The sequence below is a fragment of the Psittacula echo genome, assembly GCF_963264785.1.
Source record: "Psittacula echo genome assembly, chromosome: 2".
Taxonomy (NCBI): domain Eukaryota; kingdom Metazoa; phylum Chordata; class Aves; order Psittaciformes; family Psittacidae; genus Psittacula; species Psittacula echo.
The window spans coordinates 98446556-98468259 of NC_137737.1; the positions used below are offsets into that span (position 1 = coordinate 98446556).

General features: G+C 40.1%; 1 protein-coding gene across 1 annotated transcript in view; it reads left to right on the forward strand.

Annotated features, from left to right (window-relative positions):
* The window catches only part of MBP (myelin basic protein), a gene marked incomplete at its 3' end in the record, with an annotated part of 85470 nt that overhangs the window by 61535 nt on the left and 2231 nt on the right, over positions 1-21704 (forward strand). The window contains exons 3-6 of the mRNA XM_080611510.1: positions 6972-7402; positions 20193-20300; positions 20783-20818; positions 21394-21426. Of these exons, the coding sequence (XP_080467636.1) occupies positions 6972-7402; positions 20193-20300; positions 20783-20818; positions 21394-21426 (608 nt within the window). The remainder of the gene's footprint in view (positions 1-6971; positions 7403-20192; positions 20301-20782; positions 20819-21393; positions 21427-21704) is intronic.

Here is a 21704-nt window from a genome sequence, read left to right on the forward strand (position 1 = left end):
ACATGTGTCACTCCTGCTAAACCTGCAAAGACAGGTATTTCTGTAATAGGATGCAAACTGGCACTTCCCTTCTCTCCATCAAAACCTTCTTGTGTTTTCATGACAGTTCTGCTGCAAGGCCAGGCTCTGCTTCCTCAGCAGGAGAGGGCCAGGGAAGGCTTGGAGAGATGACATCTTTCATGAGTCTGAATGGAATTGTGCCAAGACTTCGGTATTAGCGAAGGTCTAGCCATTCATAGATACTATTTGACCTATTGGTTTTCAGTCCAGCAATAGCTCTCAGGGGGATAATGCCGCCTGCATCTAAGAACTGGTGTTCCACAAGACATCAGGGATCAAGGGAAAGCAGCATTTGTTGGGCTGGTTTTGTAAAATTTTAAGTGGAATTTTCATTCACCTGGCCACAGCAATGCAGTCTAAATGTCAGATCTAAAAACCTGCTGTGCCATTACCAACAGTCCGTTTCAGCAGGCTTAGCCAATGATCATTACCAACCCAAGATGTAGTACAGAACGAAATCTGCTCTTTTATTCAACTTAGTTCAATAGAAATAAATACAACTCTGTAGTAAAAGGTATTTATGAGACTATACTGGGCCAGGTGGGGTTTTCCAATATTTAGTATTAAGATCTATTTTAAAGAAAATCATATTCTTACTGCTTCAGCTCAGAGTAGAAGTGCAGTGAGCTCATCAATGGAATGGAAGCACCCTCACAACATTTCATTCTTTTCTGGTTAGAGCCTTATATGCTCCATAATGTCGAACGTATGCAGTGAGGGAGGGAGAGTCAAAGGAGTGGATGTTATGCTTAGCAGATAGCTTCTCATTTTTGTGCAGGTTTGGTCTACAGCTTGATTAACCTATAGGAAAAAATTAATTTCTTGTGCAGAAAAATATTTTTCCTTCAGTTACTCTGAAAGCATGAAAAAAAATCTGTGTTTGGGTGGACTTTTTCCCCTGAAAGTGATGAGCTCTGGTAAAGAGAGAGAGAGGAGAGTGAGCTGTAACGGAAGTGATCTCTGATAACTGCAGTAGGAGTGTTAAAAATGCACGTGAATCTGTGTTATGAGACACAGTGGCCTTTCTCTCTGCATTCATTCTGCTAGCAAATGGGAAAAATGTTTGGGTAAAGGCTAAGTGTACCAGCAGATAGTTCTAGCTGTGTTCAGAGCTATGACCAGCTGTTTGTTTCACAATTACGCTGCATGCTATCCATTGCAAACAGAAATATTTGTTCAAAATTGATTTCCAACAGTTTGACAAGCATCAGACAAACTCAGTAATTAGATTTGTGAAGTGAAATGTCTGATGGCATACTGCCTTCTAACCAGATTACTGAAGTTAGGCTGAGAGCCATTTTTTGTCTGCAGCATCTTAGCATAGTGAGGTAATAAAATCAAGCTTTGCAGTTCAGGTTTAACAATGCAAATACGGTTCTTTCCTTCTTCTCCCCAGATATTTCTGTAGCAAAGCCTAATGGCTGTAGACACGCCTTTCTACTGCAAGCTGTGCTGCAGTAAAAGTCCAAACCAGGAGCTGGGGCATACCCTCTCACTGGTGCCCCAGGGAGAGAGTGGAAACCACCTCAAGCATTTTGGTTGGTAACCCCTGTACTTTCTAAAGCCACTCAGCAAATGACCAAAAGATCTTTAGTCTTGTTTACTGAACATTTCTCCATGTCAGTTCACTGGTTTGCACCCATTCTCACCCCCTCTTCTCCTTTCATTGTGATCAGTTGGTGCTTCTGCTGCATGTTGAGCCATGCAGCAGTAGCGCTGTGGCTGGGAGGCTGGACTGGCCTTGCTGCTTCTGACACATGACCTGCACTGTTCTGCTGGATGAACAGGTTTTGCCACACTCTTCTTTGATACTCCATACAGCTGAGCACCAAATAGTGAGATCTTTTTTCCAAGGAAATAAAGTGTAAAATTAGCCTGATTTTCATTTGATCCTGGCTCCTGTAAGAGATCACAGTGTGTATTACTGCTGCGTGTTCAGAATCCCCATCTACGTGCACATACAAAGCTCCATTGTCCCCATCTACTCAAGAACGTTTGTTGGAAGCAAGGTGTGATAGTGCAGGAAAAATTATGAGAGTGACTTCATGACAGCATCCAAAGACAATTGAATTATGGCTCCCAACAGTGCTTTATGGTATACTTCATAGACTTATAGAATCAACTTGGTTGGAAAAGGCCTCTAAGATCGTCAGGTCCAACTGTTATCCCAGAACTGCCAAGTCCACCACTATGCCATGTCACTAAAAGCCTCATCTACATGTTTTTTTAGCACTTCTGTTTTTGAATGCTTCCTACAAAACAGTTCCTTAAGGTCCTTTTTCTAGAGAACTTAACTGCATAAAAAAGGAAATCAAAATGTTGGGAAGCAGTTATCACACAGTTGGAACCCAGACATCCTCAAATGCAGCTTGTATGTAATGATGATGGACATGCTTTTTCTGTCTTTTTCATTCTTTCAAATGTCCTGATATTACCACAAATGTTACTGAAAGCCATGTGTTCCAGAACAGTGGTTTTCAGCCTCTTAAATAATGCAAGGCAGACTATTACTAATACATTACACATCTGCCTTTCTGCTATGGCTTACAGAAGATCTTGAAATCTTAGGTGTTGCAAAGCTGAGAAATTTTTAGGTGTAACCTTTTGTTGTTCGAGTGACAAAAAACAAGTAAGTCAGGACAAAATTCCAGATGTTTTACTTCATATTTTATTACCAACATTGCAGTAAATACACTGAAATATCGTTGACTCAGAATTAAGAACTGTACTGCATTGTATTTAACTACCCAGTTGTTGTCTTACAGAAGAGGTAGGACAAAAAACGTAGCCAAGGACGAATACGCATTTTATTTCATATACTGAAGAGCACTGCTTTATGAATATACATGACTTGGCTTTAGGGACCTTTGAATTAACTTTTCACTTTAGCTTTAGTGAGATGATTTTCATCTTCATACCCTGAGAAAAGAAGGCCAGGAAAAAGGAAGTTAGTAATCAGTTACAGAAATGTGTAGTTATGATAAAATATATTAAATATTTGGTGTTATAAATGTGATTAATGGACTTTCTGGTGTTTGTAATGAGTAAATAATACTTAATCTTTAAGATTTCTTACAAATACTTCAGCTGCCATCATGTATTATTGCAATCAATATTTGCAATATGCTGTGGCTGTTGAACTAAGTCTCTCTTGGGAAGCCAAAGGAGGGGAATATGGTTCAGCTTTTATCAGCTTCATTTTACTCATTTACTTTACAGCATTTGCAGAGGGAGTAGCAGTAAGAATGTGAGAGGAATTACAAGTATTTGCAAGAAAGCATGACTGGAAAGAAGGAGTGGGAGGAGATGAAAAACTTGTAATTCTTTTTTTAAACTTAACACATTAAAACTGTTTGCTTAACAACCTCTTTCCAGGTTATTGTCTGTATGGAATAAGGCTATAGACTTCTTTATATACACAAGAAGGGACTATCATAGAGCAGCTCTATCAAGTGACCCTTGAGAAGGGTATTTGTACAATACATCAGAGATTGTTCTTTGCATAGAACAGGTTTTCACATTCTTGACTGTAGGTGAACCACAGGGCTGAGAGGCCCCACCTGGTTAGAGGCTTATGCAAAAGTGTTAGTTTGATTCTCAAGAAATGGGCTAAACTGTTAATGTCAAACAAGCATTACAACACAGTGGGTTTGAAAATACTTGCGTGTGGCCTAACTCATGTTAGGAGGCAGTGGGGGGGTTGAATTTAATATTGTTTCATTGAAAGCACCTTTGGAATTTCAATTTTGTTCCATTAACAGATTGTTCCGAATTTTTGGTCCATCTGTATTCCTTCATTTTGGGAGTCACTGTGTGTACAAGGAACAAACGGCTTTGTTCACTCTGACCAACATGTAACAGGGAAAATCATGCCAGCAGCAGGCTCCAGAGCTGCATAGAGCAAGGCACGGTAGAAAGGTGGCAATGCTTTCCAGGGTGCTCCTTGGCTGCTCCTGGAGCGTCAAGTCCTTGCCTGGCATCTGGCTCCCTCCTGCTGCTTTTGGGCTAATGCGAGGATGTGCTTTTCTCGTGCTTTCACTTGCACAGCTGTCAACGACTTGATTCAATGAAATATAAATAGTTGACACTTTAATAGCCTTCTGGTGATGCCTGTGGCAGTGCATTCTGCTGTACTTGGTCTTTAACACATTTCACAATGATTTGTATCCTGAAGACTTCTTTCTCCCTGGGCAGCTTTCTCTTGTACAACTGATAGGGCACAGGAAAGGCACTCTGTTTTAACGAGAGCTTCATCTTGCAGGGAGGAACAAAAAATAAGAGTATCAGTATCATATGCACAGCATTTATAACGAGTTTTAGTAGAAGAATCAGAGAATCACAGAATGGCTTGAGTTGGAAGGGACATTAAAGATCATCCAGTTCTAACCACCTGCCATGGGCAGGGACACTTTTCACTAGACCAGGTTGCTCAAAGCCCCATCCAGTCTGGCCTTGAACACTGCCAGGGATGGGGTAGCCACAACTCCTCTGGGCAACCTGTGCCAGTGCCTCACCACCCACACAGTAAAGAAGTCTGTGTGTGTGTGTGTGTGTATATATATATATATATATATATATATATAAAAACCCTTGGTTTTAAATGAATAAATAAGCATATGTTTACATGCCACATGAATTCTGCATATCCTTAAGACATCATTAAAGTGATCTGTCTTTCCAAATGCATTTGAAGACTTTGATTAGTTAGCTCAAACATTAACAATACTTCTGTTACACATTTTTAAATATTGGTGAAGACTTAGGCAGAAAATCTATAGGAAAACTTAAATGTGTGCTTTCACTACTGAAATGAGGGATACAGAAAGATTTATACTTTATAGCTCACTGCGTTATGCATTGGGAGAAGCTACTTTTGTGGCACAAATACCCTTCTTTGTTGCTTACCAATACCCGTATTCAGTTACACAAAGAACAACTGTTGTAAAAAATATCAGTATGCAGATGCTCTGGTGTTTTGTTAATGCATTTAATTAAATACAATAGCTCTTTTGTTTGCTTTTCTTTTTCTGCCCTTGAATGGATTTGTATTATGGTATAGAATCTAGGCTTAGAGCTATTTAAAATGTTTTGTGGTTTTAGGATGTGTCATGTATCCATGTTAGCTGCTTTCTCTTTCATTCAGTGAAGAAAATCATTTGGGGACTTTCAGTAGTTTCTAATAGGTTTGAAAGTATCTTTTCAGGAAAACCCAAATCCCGAAGTTGCCAGCAAATACGTTCCTTTCCCCCTCACTGATGAAGTCTTCAGTGATAATTAGCATTGCTTAAAAAATTATATTCCTGATAAATACTTTTAAGATATTTTAACCAAAGAAAATTTTCTTGAAGTTCCCCAACATTTTCTAGGTAGTTTTCACAGAAGACACAAAAAGTTACATAGTAAAACTGCGCGTTACATTTGTGTATGAAAACCTGTAGCAGAGTGATCACAACTAATTGTAACCTAATTGTAAGTACCGGAATCTCCAGCATTACTGTCTTGTGTTGTTATCCATGAAGTTATTTCAGAATTATTCTCAGCCTGAGAAAAGGTTTCTTTAGTGCCCTGTGGGTGGGTGAAATGCTATGGAATGACTGTGTCAAGTCTAAAATTGCTCTGGTGAATCAGCAAAGTACTTGAGGCCAGAGCACTTTGAAAACCTAACAGTATCTGCCAGATCCTGACCCTCCCATGGCAACAAGGACCAAATCAAATGGGGATGGACTGAGGTAATTAGAAGACCCTAAAGGTAACATCTGACTAACTGTAACTTCTTTATTAACTGTTGAGCCCTGTTAAGCCCAAAAGCCCTTTTGACAGAGTGAGCGTGTGGGAGGTGTCTGCTGTGAAGGTTGCTTTTCAAGCAGTGACCTACTTAATTTTCTGTTGGTGTTCCTTGGAGATCAGACATACTCCTCAGTGGGCATAGGTCCCTGTAGGAATAGGCGTAGGCTATAAAACCCTCCGTCAATCTTTCTGTCACTGATAGAAGCAGCTACTACAGGTTAAGGGTTAAGTGTGCTGCAGCTGATTCTTTTTAGATATTTTACTGCGTGCATCAGAACACGGCTGTGGAGAAGGCAGCAGGCATTTCACTTACACCACAGGGGTCTCTCCCCGGCACTTCCTTGGCCAAAAGCTCATCAGTTTCTGCCGAATGTTTCTGTCACTTCTCAAGAGCACGGAATGCAAATTGGACAGTTTTGCTCTAGGCCTTCAGCATCAGCATGAGAACACTGTGTGCTGAGTGCCAGGGTCATACATGGAGAAAACCTGTCATGGGAGGCCAAGCAGAAATTGCAGTTTCATATTCTCTGCCTTTCTGAAGCGAGGACAATTTAAACAGAGGAAAAAACTTCATTACGCTTGTGTCATCAGTATTGAAGTTACAGGGAGGGATTCTAAATGGGGAAAAAACCTTCAGATACAAAAGCTTTGACATCATGGAGAAGGAATGTGCACTTGAGAAGGCACAGACCATCAATGTCACTTGAAATTTTATTGTTTCCTGTTTGGAGGAAAACAGCACCTTTTAGAGGTGCAACCCTCAAAGGAAAGTACGGGAATTCTTATTCATTGGAGGCCTCCTCCTCAGTGAGCTTTCCACATAAATAAAGTCGGTTTCAGCTGTGCTTTGAATAACCTATTAATCTATTTAACAGGATGCATTTCATTATAAAAAAACACCCACCTAGAAGTACTGCAGATTTTGCATGAGAACATCATCCCGGTTTCAGTTCCAAGATAGCTTAATGTTCTAAAAGGCTGGTGGAGAACATAGTTTCATTACAACCGCACATATTATGGGTTTTGTATGAAATGAGCATCTCAAGGCAAGGCAAAGAAAGCAGCATTGTTCCAGGGCTGTTTTTCACAGGCCTGTATTCATATCTCATTCTTGTTGTTTGCAGGAGAGGCAGATGTGAACCAGAACAATGGGACCTCCACGAAGAGCCCAGCGGTGACAGACTCCAAAGGCACAGCAGACCCGAAGAATGCCTGGCCTGAGGCCAACCCAGCTGACACGACTGGTCGCCCCCATTTGATCCGCCTCTTTTCCCGAGATGCCCCAGGAAGAGAAGACAACACCTTCAAAGATCGGCCCTCAGAGTCAGACGAGCTACAGACCATCCAAGAGGACAGTGCAGCAGCTTCAGAGAATTCGGATTTGATGGCTTCACAAAAACGCTCCTCTTTCCGACACGGATCAAAAATGGCATCTGCGAGCTTTACAGACCATGCTAGACATGGATCTCCAAGGCACAGAGACTCGGGTCTACTTGACTCGCTGGGCAGATTCTTTGGAGGTGAAAGACACGTTCCCCGGCGGGGCTCGGGCAAGGTGAGCTCTGAGGAATAGAGAACTCACAGCTACAGCAAAATAAAGTACAGTTAAACAGGAAGGGTGGGACTATAGGAAGGTGTAACTGCTATAATGCAAGAGTTGATTTAGCCAGCAAGATGATACTTGCTGATGTGTAATGTAATGCTTGGCTTTACACTGAAAACAACAACAAAAAAGCATAGATCTGGGAAACAAGAGAAGCTATTCTGTGTAGAACAAGGAGTATTAGAAATCCAGGTGGCTCTAGAAACATTACTGAGGGGCATTTTAATAACAATTTTAATAACACAATTTTGTGTGCATTTGTATGCTGTGCCATTTAGAGAAACTTCAATCTGCTTTTGTGTGTTGTTCTTATATATTTGCTGGGTGAGAGCACTAAATGCAACTAGACAATCTCTAGATAGCTTGGCACTAACTGAGGAACAGACTTGGAAATAGATGTTAGAAAACCAACAAGAACTGTGGCCAGATTCTCAGCCTGCTTGCTCAAGATCATGTTTTAAGGTCAGATGATAGCATTGCTGAGGAGGTGTCTTGGCAGGTAACTATCCTGAATCCCAGGTGTACAAAACAGTCCAGCTGTGCTGCTGGACTATTAAGCAGCTGTTCAGCTCTGTTGTGGTGAGAAGGGAAGATTTATATTGCAAGCATTTCAGATTAGAAATTGTGCAACAAACCATTTCTTCATTGGGAATTGATGAAAGGCTAATTCCTGAATTCTTCCCATTTCCAGGATTATGTGCCTCCTCTGATCCATTATGCAGATGTTGTGTTAGTTCACTGTTGTTTGAGTGGCAAAGTTTTAAGATATTTTCACTGCAGTCTTTGCCATGTAAGTAAGTGAAGTCTGGCTTTTGTGTGCTCACACACTACGTAAGCATTTGAATGGAGCTACTGTAGGGCTGTAAAACCTTTATTTTAGATGAATATATTGTTTGATGCAGTTGCTCAAGTTGTGTGTTGCAAAAAGCAATGCTCATAGCTGCTGGCTGGGCCTAATTTTTTCAGTCACCTTTGACAACCTTTGCTGTCTGCTCAATAGTTGTAACCTGTGATACTTGCTGGGATGGGCAACCACATGCAGCTTTCCCACACTGGCTGTCTCAGAGTGTTGCACGGGGACATGGTACATACTACTCCATGGTTTAAAACTGACTTGTGATCATACAACAGCTGCAGGCTGTCAGTGTTACTTCACAGCTCTGCACTTGGAAGCACCATGTATAACAGCCCTTCCCCAAAGAGTTGGTGTAATGTATAGACCACTGGATCAAAAATACTCTAGAAACTTAAAACCAGATGCTTCTCACATGTGGTAGCCAGCACTAAGCAAGATGTGTGTTTCGGTCTTTTTGTTTCCTCACATTTACAAACTCACGACAAAGATTTAGCAGTTGGGCGCAGTTGTTTCTGTAGGTATGTAACGTTCATACGTGCAGCAAGCAGTTGCTGTGAGAAGGAAGAAAACCACTTTTCTTACTGTACTACAAATACCAGAGACTGTTCCCAACTCTGCTTTTTTCTGAAACCCGATTGGCTAGCTCAACTCTTGCTCTTTTATTCGTATGCCGTGTTACTCGATGAAAAATGGTACGTGCAATGTAGAACAAAAGGGGAACAATACCAAAAACTTAGGTTCTGCATACAGACTATACAGAGGTATGTACACGCTTGCTTAGCAATAAAACAAACCAACCAACTCCCTTTTTTAGTAGTGAGGACTAGGAAACAGCTGCAAGTTGTACAGATTCTGTATTTTATCCTTTGGCGTGAACACAATTGCTGTGATTCTCTACAGACCTCTATGTAGTTATGGATGGGAGCACAGGATATCATGTCTCGTATCTCTGTTACTCTTCAGTAAACTGCTGTTTTGAAGCAGTTAAATGTCTGCAAAACAGTACAGAATTATGGACAGTTCCAACATTTTGTGCCTAGCAGAAGTATTTATAATGTTGGGGAATTTTTTAGGGACAGCTGCATGCAGTGTTAAAGTCCTGACTTGCAGATCTCAGCTGGAAGCACAGAGTTCTGTTATCTTGGCAAAAGTCAGTCCCATTCAGACTTCCAGTGCCAAAGCATCTCTGGCACTATTCACACAATGATAATATTGATAAAACCATGCCCAAGAAAGCTCAGTTGTAGGAGGTTTCAGTGCAGAAAATATTGAGCAAGGGGCATGGACGGTTGTTTCGATGCTTATTTATTCAGCCTTTGAATCAATGCCTTTTGGTTTCTTGTATCAAGGAAGGCTCATGGTGTCATTTATTTATGCGTGTGTGTACACAGAGGAAATGTGGATGGCTTATAGTCTTTATTTGTGCTTAAAGCTTAAGTAGTTGCCACTTGCTGAATTTTGTAGTGTCAGAGCACTGACAAATGATGAAGGTGTGCTTGGATGAGCTGAAATAGAATCGTCCCTTGGCAGCTTTCCAAACTCCACTAGGTAAACATGAACTTTGGTAAATAAGATACCATGAAAAGCACCTTAAAGGATGAATTTCAAAGGCTTGAAATTGAAAAGTTGATAGAGCTGCACTGTTTATTTGCTTGCACTTGTTTCTGATTAATTTTTGAAGCTTTTCAAAGCAATTCTGCAGCTGCCTGTCTTGCAATCTCCCTTTTCCAGCCAGCCCATGCCCCAGTGGGAGCGTGTAGCTCAACTACCCACACCAGCAAGCACTGGAATGCAAAGACAACACTTGCTCTTTGTACAGATTTAGGGCTGACATTCAAGCAAAACACATTATAAATTCTTTGTGGAGGCATTTTCATCTTGCATCCATAGCTGAAAAGCACATTAATGAATAATACTCCCTGTTGTGTATGGAAAGGTGGGGTAGGAACAAAGCAGGGACTGTTTCATGGCCTCCTTTTCTCCCGTGGAGCAGGTTCTCCCTTACCCTGGAATTCTGAAGTTGAGTGCATGGGAGCAAATAAAAATAGAAAAAATGAACTGTACAGAAATACTCCTTCTCCTTTAAGGGGCAGCAGATACATTCACCATTGTTCCCCCAACCCCACCAAGATTTTAGATAGCAAACTCAATCAAAACCAGCTTGAATTTTGTACTTGTAAGAAAGTTTTTTAAGGTAGAATATTCCAAACCAAACTTCTGTTGTGCACAGCCTAAATTTATTTGTATTAAAGAATTTAAACAGGTGACAGAAACCGCGGTGCAGACATCTCAGCAAGCGAGACAGTCATGTAACTATAAATTATTGCCTTTCTAATCTTTACAGAGTATTTATCTAAACGTTTGTAAAGCATATAAGCAACTTTGTTAAAATGATTGAATCCTTCTTGTGCCTCTTCAATATTAGCCTGTATTCAACTTGAGTATGTACAGAGCGCTGGTTTGGTTCTTTGACACAGTTGTTTATGCTTTTGGAATTGTTTATGATTTATTTCTTGTTTTTTCCTACTAAAGTTTGGATTGTGAAACAAGAACTCTGTCCTGGTTTAACATTATGCATTAACATACTAAACTTTAAACTCCATTTGTGGCCCCCTTGCAACAAACCAAAATATTGCGACAGTAAAACAGAGGCTCAGGCCGGACTTAGCTGAAAAATTAAATCATTTTTTCTTTTACATTTTGCTTTGGTTTTGTATGCAATCTTGTAATGTTCTCCTGTTGCCTGTATGAAGACTTGCTCCCATGTTTCCTTCCTGATACATACATCTTCATCAGGGACTGTAGCGATAGGACAAGGGGTAATGGGTTCAACCTTAAACAGGGGAGATGAGGTTAGATAAAAGGAAGAAGTTCTTCACTGTGATGGTGGTGAGGCACTGGAACAGGTTGCCCAAAGTGGTGAATGCCCCATCCATAGCAGTGTTCAAGGCCAAGTTGGATGGGGCTTCGAGCAACCTGGTCTAGTGGAGGGTGTCCCTGCCCGTGGCAGGTATGTTAGAACTAGATGATCTTAAGGTTGTTTCCAACCCTAGCCCTATATGTGTGCTGGGGCAAGGAATACACAAGGCAGACATGGGGCTCCCCCTCTCTAAAAACAGATAGAAGGTACAAGGGGTACTGGGCTGATGTTCTTCTTGAGTTGAGCAGAACCAAGGTTTAGGATCAGCATCTGGGAAATGGCAATTCCAAACCTGCCCCAGAGTAAAGCAGTTGTTGTAACAGGGATCCACAAAAAAGACTGAGATAAACATGCACAGGCAAAGAGTTTAGAACCATGGTTTTAAATAATGACATGGGCAGACACATTCATCAGAATATCCAGGCATATTTTATCTTTTTGCACTCCCACTCTATTAACATTTCTTGTGGAGCTCTCATGTCTACTACAGCACCATGGAGACCGCAGCGTAGTTAAATCAGTGCTAGTCTGACTAGTGTATGATGCGATCTAAGTAAATAACTGTGATACTTATTTCCAAGTCTTAGTTTCAGGGAGTGGCAGTGCTCAAGATCTACTGTTCTGTAAAACCTGCTGTGCAAGCAAATGCTTGTAAAAAGATTTTTGTAGAATTTATGGTGGTTGTAACAATAATTTTGTTTAAATCTTTTGCTTTATATGTGCTTCATGTATTCATTAAACTGTTTACATCACAAAACTGGTGTACTAATGATTTAATTTGTTTTACGTTTTTTTTAATCCATTAACAGAAGCGGCAACAAACTTTGCAGGTGACTAAAAGGGGCTGTATGTCCTTCTACAAAGATTGAGTTAAAACAGTGTGTTGGGCAGAAGTGAAGAAAGCTAAATCTTGCCTTCCATAAGGAAAGAACTAGGTTCTAAAGAACTGAAGCTGCTAAATCCAATGTTCTTGCTTTGTGATAATGGGAACTGAATCTGGCCTCTCTCTTTTGAGGCAGGTAGTAATGAATGACAGATGACCTAGAAATGAATTTGGGTATTAGAACTGCCAGTGTTCAGGCTAAAATAATCAACTGACTAATCAACTGAAGTAATTCAGAGATCATTCTAACCAGTCTAAGCAAAATATTTCCCCTTTTCATTACACTTCTAACAGTATCTTCCAGTTCAGTCTTTGCTAGACTGTTTCTAGATCCTTCTATCTACCAGTATGATACAGTAATAATAATACTGTGCTTAAGAGGGAGGTAATTGTGTGCTGCTCTGAAGAAGAGCTCCAAGGATTCTTCCGAGTGCTTGAGGAGGGTCCAGACTTGCTTCTACGCTTTGCCTGGGCCCCAGCGTAGCAGGGCAGGGGTGAGTCATAGCTGTGGAAGAAGCATTGGTGGCAGCTTTGAGGTCTTCTGGTGCGAATGGGTCTTGGCTGTTCTGCAGTGATTCCTGGTTTCTTTCAAGGGCACAGCACCACAGTCTGGTTGAAGATGAGGTCTGGATTTAATTTTACTGTGATAGACCCAGGCGTGTTTGTTTAAACAAGTGGGAGGTGCAGGCAGGAATCCCAGAACTCACATGCAGAAGATCAAATGGATGTATTCAACATGGAGCATGAGGGTTTTTCCTACCTAACATTAAATTTTTCTCATCATGTTTACTTCTCTGCAGATGAACCAAGTTTATAAATCAGAAATTGCTTCATATTAAAATCTGTTATAATGGGGTAAATTCATCTTTCAAATGAAATGCATTATCCTTAGCACTTTCCATCCTACAATGCCAAAATCAATGACTTCGTGCAATCTCAAACCATCTGCAGAACAATGGCAAACACTGCCCAAGAGAAAATTGAGGCAACTGTGAATAGCTCTCCCCCCTCTCTTGCTTTTGTACCTCCATCATCATGTTCCATTAGCAAGCGTTGTTGTATTTCGGTTTGTGTACTGGTGCAACAGCTTTCACTTTGTTCCCAAAATGGTCTCCACTTGAACAGACATGTTCAGTTACTCAGTTCACTCTAAAATCACTTGGTTTCATTTCTCAGCCACACAAAAACAGTATCTGCTGCCATTTTCAGGTGCTTTTACTGAACTTCTTACAGAGCAATTTAAAAAGTGTTGGTAAAACACTGAATTACTGCTGCAGACCTAAGATGAGCCTTAGCTCTGTTTCACCTTTTGCCATCACCTTGGTTCATCTCCCCCCCACTTTTACACTGGCTACATTATTTGAAATAATAATTTTACCTTTGAGTATTCGTTTCAAAGAAATAAGCTATTAAACCATGCCATGTCTAACTTTCATAATAGTAAACTCTCCTTACTATTACACTGACCACTTAAGTAAGTTGTGCTGATGTAGGCAACACACTGTAACAAGAGTTTAGCCTGTAATTTTTTTACCTATTAAGGATGGAAAGGAAACAGAATCAGGCCAGTCCCTTCACGAAATGGTTTTTTGTGCAACCACAGAGAAGAAATGTGCATCTCAAGAAATTAAGGATGTAGTAACATTCTTCTCCTCTTTATTTCTGGTCAGCAGCTGTAAAGCCATAGTGTATCCTTGGTATTTATAGTTCTCCAAATAATGATCATCTTGCTCACTCTGTGAGCTTCTTCACTATACAAAAATACTAGGCAACAGTTCTTGTTGAAATTTCTACAAGATTCTGCTTTCTTACCAATAGCCATACCCACAATATTATGTTCTTTTGCTGTAGCCGCACCAACAGACGCATCCCCACCAAATCCAGTCTTACCAGTAGACATTTGTCATTGTCAATACTGATCTCTGATGCCTTCCCTATCTTGGCCATGTAAAGTCCTTCAAGGCTGTGAAGTTTGTTGGTAGCAGAAGCAACCCTAGAAACTACTGTGAAATACTTGCTAGCCAAAATCTCCTTTTTGCTGGAGTGATCATTGGCAAAACAAATTAAAAAACAGCCCCCAAAAACCAAAACCTTGCACTGGGTTTCTATGGTGGGATCACTTCAACAAGGTTTAATCCATGTCACTGATACCAATTTGATAAACCAGCACAGAGGACAATTCTGAATATGCATCAAAGATTATGTCCAAGCAGAAAGAAAAAGAATCTCTAATCATGAAGAATATTTGAATAAAATGACTAATGCTAGGCAAAAAAAAAGCTTCAGAAAAGTAAAGGTAACTTAAAGCATCAGGTTTTGTTTCTGAAACCATTTATCAAGTGTCACAACAATGGAATAAATTGGACATGGAGAAAAACACTAAGATGGTATGATGGCACCAGTCGCTCACTCAGGACCCATCATAGAACTATTATCCTGCACCACTGTTCTGATTCTTCTTTTTTTCCCTGTAATTCTTTCCTCCCACCTTGGAATTTGTGAACCATAATCACTGAGGCACTAAGGAGTAAGAGAATGATGGAGGAATGTGTCTCTGGATATCAATTAGCACTTACCTGTCTTGATGGCCAGTGTTCTCCATTGTTTCCTTCATCACGCCATCTGTTTGCTCATCTACCCTGCTTTTCTCACTTCTCAGTCATTTGTAGTCTTTCTCCAATGTTTTTTATTCCCATCTTTCTGCTAGGATTTCTTTCTCTTTTTGTTCATCACCTGTTTCTAGACAAAGATTATATTAAAGACCTCAGCACAACACGGAAAGGCAGAATCTCCTGGACTCTTCGTCTCCCTACCAATTCTCTATAACTGAGCAAGTAATTTAATTTCTGTCTTAATTTCCACATTAGTAAAAATTAATGATGCCATTACAAGGATGCGTGGTTCATCCTTTCTAAAGTGATTAGAAAAGCCTGCTGAATTAGCTAATTAATTGCAATGTCACCATCAGACTGGCATGTGGGCAGGATATCAGCATTCCTATCGCTTTTTGTAACAGATCAGGAAGTTGTGGGCAGCCTGGAACAAACACCATCACGAAAAGCAAATTGGTACTTGGCTTGTATGTGAATGAGAATGGAAGCAATGACACCAGGATAATGCAGCTCTGGTTTAGCAGTGCATGTTCACAGTGGGTATTTTACTGCTAGAATAAGCATGGAAAAAATATATCCTCACATTGCACGTGCTCTATATCACCTCCTGATAAGACATCAGGTAATGGCACTGGGAGGCTCTAAAGCAGCATCAGCTATGCTCGGGAACACAAAGCCCTGTGTACAAAGCACCTTTGAAACCCAAGAGGAAGCAATTTCTGTATATGAGCACCTGGCAGATTTCCTGCAAGTGCTTTAGGCAAACTGTACAGAATAGATTTCCTCTTGTTTAGCAAAAATAAGCTTATATATTCACTGAAAGGATGAGTCTTCATTCCTGTTTGGAATACTGCTTTGAAATGGTGCTAACTACAGAAATTCAAAGCCAAGTAGGAATTTCCTTATACGTAAGAGTTTGGATTCAGAGCCCATTTCAAGGACTAACACAAAATTACCTAAATAAGTGGCTTAGAATTACCCAGTGCTCTTTCATCTCCCTCTTCCTACAAACTGGCATAAGCAGCATTCATCACTTATGCATTATGCTCAATTAGCATAAAGGCTAATTTTAGTCTACCAGTACGGCTGCAAATTTTTTAGTGGGGGTTAAGCATCACGTCCTGTAGGCTGGGGAACAGTTGGATTTTCTAAGGCAGTATCCAACTATAGATACTTTTCATATCTATACGAATCTGAAATTTGTAGGTTTTGTAGGTTTTCTTCTAAATTCACGCATAGCGCCTCGTTAGGTATCCTGTGACAACAACCAGTGATTTCCAGATTTCATGTGTATTTGGATTTTGCCATCACATAAGATCATTAAAAGTGTCTATTACTGCTTAACCACATATTTTTCATCAGAAAACAAACTCAAGTGGGACATGAAGAACATGTAATGCAATTGCATTTACATGAATATGAATCCTACCATATCTCAAGTCACATACATGGATGATCACAAACCTGGATTATCAAACCTGGTATCCAAATGTACAACCCAGATGTGCTTGCTCCACTTACCAAAGCCCACAGGATCCTCTTCTCCAGCCTCTTGGGGAGTTGCAGTGCAGACAGTAACAACCCTTCACTGTGGTTCAGGGCCACAGAACCAACCAGGAGAGATGGTCAGGCCTGCTGTGGTGGGGCACTGGAGAGCACACATTCAAGTATCTTCACCTCGACTGGAGGTGTAATAATCATCTTGCACAAACCCTAAAATGGAGCACATATCAAGTCACGTACAGATTCTTGTTACTGTGTTAGAGAAGCGGCATCTTATTTTTCTGAACAGTTCTTTCAAGATATTAATACAGGTTGTGCCAGTAAATTGAATTAGTTTGATGTGAGAGTATGTGGCTAACAGGGAATGCACTGTCAATGTATAGCTATGATAAAATATCTGTATTTTGTACTACATTGACAGTTACTCTCTTCTTTTTCTTTTGTCTTAATCAATAAGGTGGGTGGCACAGTAAATAATGCAACTTCCCAGGAGCTGCAGAGCATTCCAGTATTGAATCACTCCCCATTACATTACCTACATAACTGTGGGTATTTTACATCCATTTTTAAGAGTGTTCTTATTTCCATTATTAATCCTTAAAACTAGAAGTGAATTTGCAAACGACACCTGTGTCATCAGATCTTGCAGATACTGCTTGAAGTTCCAGTATTGGCAAACATTTTCTAATAATTATAATCATTCAGCTGGAGGGATCTTTCCCTTTTTGCCTTTTCTGAATGTTCAGTAGAGTTGACTCAGTAGGGAACCTCAGACATAAAGTTAACTGGGAACAGAAAGTGCTCTCTCTGGTTTTTATTCACTTACTCTAGAATTACTTTTTTAAGGGCACAAACAGGGGCACCACTGCTTTGAACTTCACAAACAGCACCCAGTGGCTCTAAATTCAGGATTCTACTTCACGAGTACATTTCATAACACACAGATATTGAAACCAAGGTTGCTTTTTATTGGCAATGCTCTTACAACTGAAATTCATGACAAGGTTGCAAGAGGTGTAGGGAAAGCTCGCTGCAGCTGCTGGGCAACCGGGACCAGGAACCCAAAGATGCAAGAAGTAAATCTCCCTGTTCCTAAAACATGCCTGCTCTGCTGTATTTCATTAAGTTTTAATAAGGATATTATTGAAGACCAAGCATTTAAAGCATGTTTAAGGATAAATGGTGATCTTCTGACTGTGTTAATGAAGCACGCAATGACAACTAGATGAGCTTGTTCAGAAAAGTTCCATTACAAAACACCACCCCAGTAGTCCATCCCAGCAGGATAAATGAGATTTGTTTTCTCTTCCATTCAGCAAAGTATTGCCTGACTCCGTTCAGATTTGACTTATAACACCTATAGATATCAGTTATTATACTTCTGAGGGAAGTGATTCTCAGAAATCTTGCATATGAGCACTCTCAGAAAAAACCCAGGGGATTTTGCTCCCTGCCCCTAGGAATCCAAAAATTGAAAGAGCAAACTACAGGTGAGAGTGATTCTGACAATAAATTGAAGGGAAGCCTGTCAATGCCACAAATTGAGAATAACACTGAAGATTCTGACCACGGATAAAATTTGCTCATGATAATATGAAAGGAAAATGCTTCATTTGTAACACCAGGAAACGCACACTATTGAAGCCCACAGCACCATCATTAAAAATGGTTTCAGACTTGCTGCTGCCTCAAATGCTTCAAACGGGGACCCATTAAGAGACTATGCTGACATTTGGCACCAGAGACAGAAGAAACTTTGTCTTCACTGCATGATAACCTTTCTGATAAGCAAAATTAGTAGCACCAGTAATTGATCAGAATGCTTGATTCAGGAAATCCATACTCACCTAGAGGGTAAGAAACTTACCGCAGCTTTTCCCTGTGCCTGCTGGCAATCCACAGCCCACCATGGAGTTGCAGCCTAACCGCAGTTAAATCTGATTACGAAGTTTTCTGCTTTAAACACATTAACAGTTTTACAATTAGATGGTGACCCAGTTCCTGCTGCTAGGAATAGACATTCAGATTTGCAGCACCACGGTATTTATCATGTTATTTATGCTAAAGACAAGGCAGTCCACTGGTTTCAGAGGCAAAGCAATGCTTCATTTGAAGATTAAAAGACAAAGGCATGGCTGAAGTAACTTGTTCTGAACATGTGATGATACCTTCCTGGCTCCCTCTTAACAACAGCAGCAGAGACGACTTTGTCAGCACTGGAACTAGTAACAAAGCAGAAACTGCTGCAGAGGTATAAGCAGGACTGGCTGCCTGACACTATGGAAATTTCACAGACCCAATACAATTCATAAATTCCTGCTTTTTAAGTGGCAAATCTGCATGTATCAGCAGAATGCAAAATACCAATTCTGATAAATAGCAGCTGAACTTAGCTGCATTGGCTCATTTTTTTTTCCTAAGGAAACTGATCTTGTAAACAATGTATCTCAATTTCATTTCTCTTCAGAATCATGTAACTTACAAGGCCACTCATGGAGATGGATACTTCTGACGCATTTTGGATTCAATATAATATATATTAATTTAATTTATATAAAATCACAAGACAAAACCTAACTTCACGCACTTGAAAATAGAACTTCTATGAAGCAGCTTTGAGTAGCTAACACTATGTTTCATATGAGCTTTTATTCGAGAGACTTAGAACATGTAGATCTCTGTACAGCCATTTTCAGTAGTAATAGCTCAAGGCCGTCGAGGTCATTTTGAAAGCTATTGTCACAAGACTTGAGTGCAAAAAGACTCTTCAAACCTTTGAAAGTCTGTGCTATAGACATTAACTTGTCAAAAATCACCCAAAACTCCTCAGGAGTCCAACAATAAGACCAAGCTTTTTCCCTGGCGAGTTGATCAATGTTTTTCTGTATGTGATGAAAGTGAAGTACATTTTACATAACTATTCATCCTGCCCTACAGACATTTCAGTTAGTACTATTAGGAAAGTGCTTATGCGAGCTCCTGTCTCACTATGGATTTCCATCTCATCTTTAGAGGCCAATTAAAAATTTAGTATCTATATAATGCTGATAACATCATTGTGCTCTCAGGGAGTTCATTACACTGAGAGAACCACTGCAGCACTTTTGTTACTGCCATTCTCTTCTACATTCTCTCTTCTGCACTGAGTACTTCAAAAACGTGGCAGTGAACGTGAAGCCTTGTGCCTCTACATTCATAATGATGGGCAGGTATCTGTAACTGGGTCAGTCACACCTTACAGTTTTAAAAAGAACTTTGTCATACAGCATCCAGAGAGCAGTAACTACACCGAATTTTTGACACTGTTTTCACTGCAACAGATGCATCATGCTCTAAGTACCAGTCAAGGTATTCACTCTTTATAATGTGTTATTTTTGTTATTTATTTTGCCTTCACTTACTGGACTTCTTTCTGTAGTGCTCAGGAAGTCCTACTGAAAACAGTATTGTCAGCTTTATTTGATTCCCTCATGCTAAAAATTACATTGCTCTTGCAGTTCATCAGTGTTCTGTAGTCTTTGGGAACCGAGAAATGATACATGATCCATTCCTGCTCTTACATGGAGAATGACCCAATGTCATTTTTTCTCCATTTCAGGTTTCATTTCTAAGATTACATTCTACAATCCTACTTATGAAAGGAAGAAAACTACAAGGTTTCTGCTAGCAGAACTTTCCAGTAAAAGGTTGCATTCCACACGGGGCTGTAACATGAAAAATATGTACACCCTCATACATATATATATATGCGCACAACATATGTCTATATACATACTCTGCATTTACCATTGCATTAAAATACTGAGCACTGCTTCCTTCTGAGCACTGCCAACTTTAAGTTGCAATCTCTGTAGCTTTCCAAAGCATTTTTCTCTTCATTCCTGGTGAAAGTGACTCTTCTTTTTATATAGTCACCAATTATCCCTCCTTCCTAGCTGACCTGGCAATATGCCTATTGTACTTTTCAGGATATACATGCAGCCAGGGCCAGCCACCACGTAGGGTCCATCCCCCAGAGATCTCAGCATGGCCGGCCTGGTGATGACAACCCTGTAGTCCACTTCTTCAAGAACATTGTAAGTCTTCTCTCTTCTTGTTATGCACTAAAATGAACTATATTCTTTAGGATCCATCACTAACCAAATACTCCCCAGTCATTAACCATTATTTTTAGCCTTGTGAATTGTGCCTTTAAGCTCATCAGGCCGTTCCAACACAAAAAATAATTTTTACCTGGAAACACAAACAGTACTGAAAAGCTACAAGGCAGTGGGTGAACACTCCCCAGCACAGGCAAATTTCAACCACCATTACCATTATACAGCTTCACCATTAACAGGTTTTGTCCTTTTGTCTTCAGCACAGGCTGCATTAAGAAATACTTTCTGTTTAAATCCAGTGTATTCTAAGGAAAGCCTAGGACAGCAGAGGAGCTTCTCAGTGCAATTACTTAGATAGCACTTAATCCTGCTAACTCACAGATAATAATTCAAAAGGCTCAATGATTCCCTACATTTATTTTTCCTTGGTTTTACAACATTTCTGTGTTGGTTTTTAGGTCTCACCCCGTACACCTCCCCCAATGCAAGCAAAGGTAAGCATTTTAAGGGGCTCATGAATTGTCCAAGGTCTTTAGTGGGTTAATGTATACCAATTCAGCTGCTAGCCTAATTAGTTTTCTTTGACAGTACTAAGTAAAAACCTGGAATTGTTATTGGAAATATTTAAAGCAAGGAACTAAGACAGAAAAGCCACGGTTTTCTTCCTCATGCACTTCCTGACTTGCTGCAAGACCAATTAAAGTCACTCTCAGGGAGTTTCATTTTGTTTATACTGTGATTGCTTTATAATAAACTAGTAATAGGTAATGATTTCAAACAAGCCTCACCCACCAGGAACTGTCCCTCTATTTACTAAGCTCAGCTGGCCTCTAAAGTACGTAATGCTGACAAACCATGGCTAGTCAGTTCTTGTAATTATAACAAAGAATATTACCTTTTGTGTTTCATGAAATGACTGTACAGATTGTTGTTTTCAGCTCTTGACTCTTTATATGGCCAGTACTTCATTATTTTTACTGCATTTTCATCATCTTCTGTGTATGGTACACCCAGATGGTATGTTCCATAGTGATCATCATGTCATTGTTTCTATTTCTTCCATGTGCAGGGAAGAGGATTATCCCTCACCAGATTTAGCTGGGTAGGTGACAAATGTGCTTTCAATAACAGCCATTTTATTTACCAGGCCAAAGCATATCTTGTTCCATTGCCTCAAGCTGCTGCAGCAACGTGATAATTTTGTTTTGTCTCAATTTTGCTACTTTGCTTTTTCCTGTTCCACTTTCCTTCCTCCTCCCACAGCACTTTTACGATGGTAATTTTGTTGCTTGCTCTTACCCAGCAACTTGACAGCCTTGCAGTGATAATGTCTTTTGCTTTAGCACAAAGGGAGCAAACTCCACTGCATGGCAAAGCTCT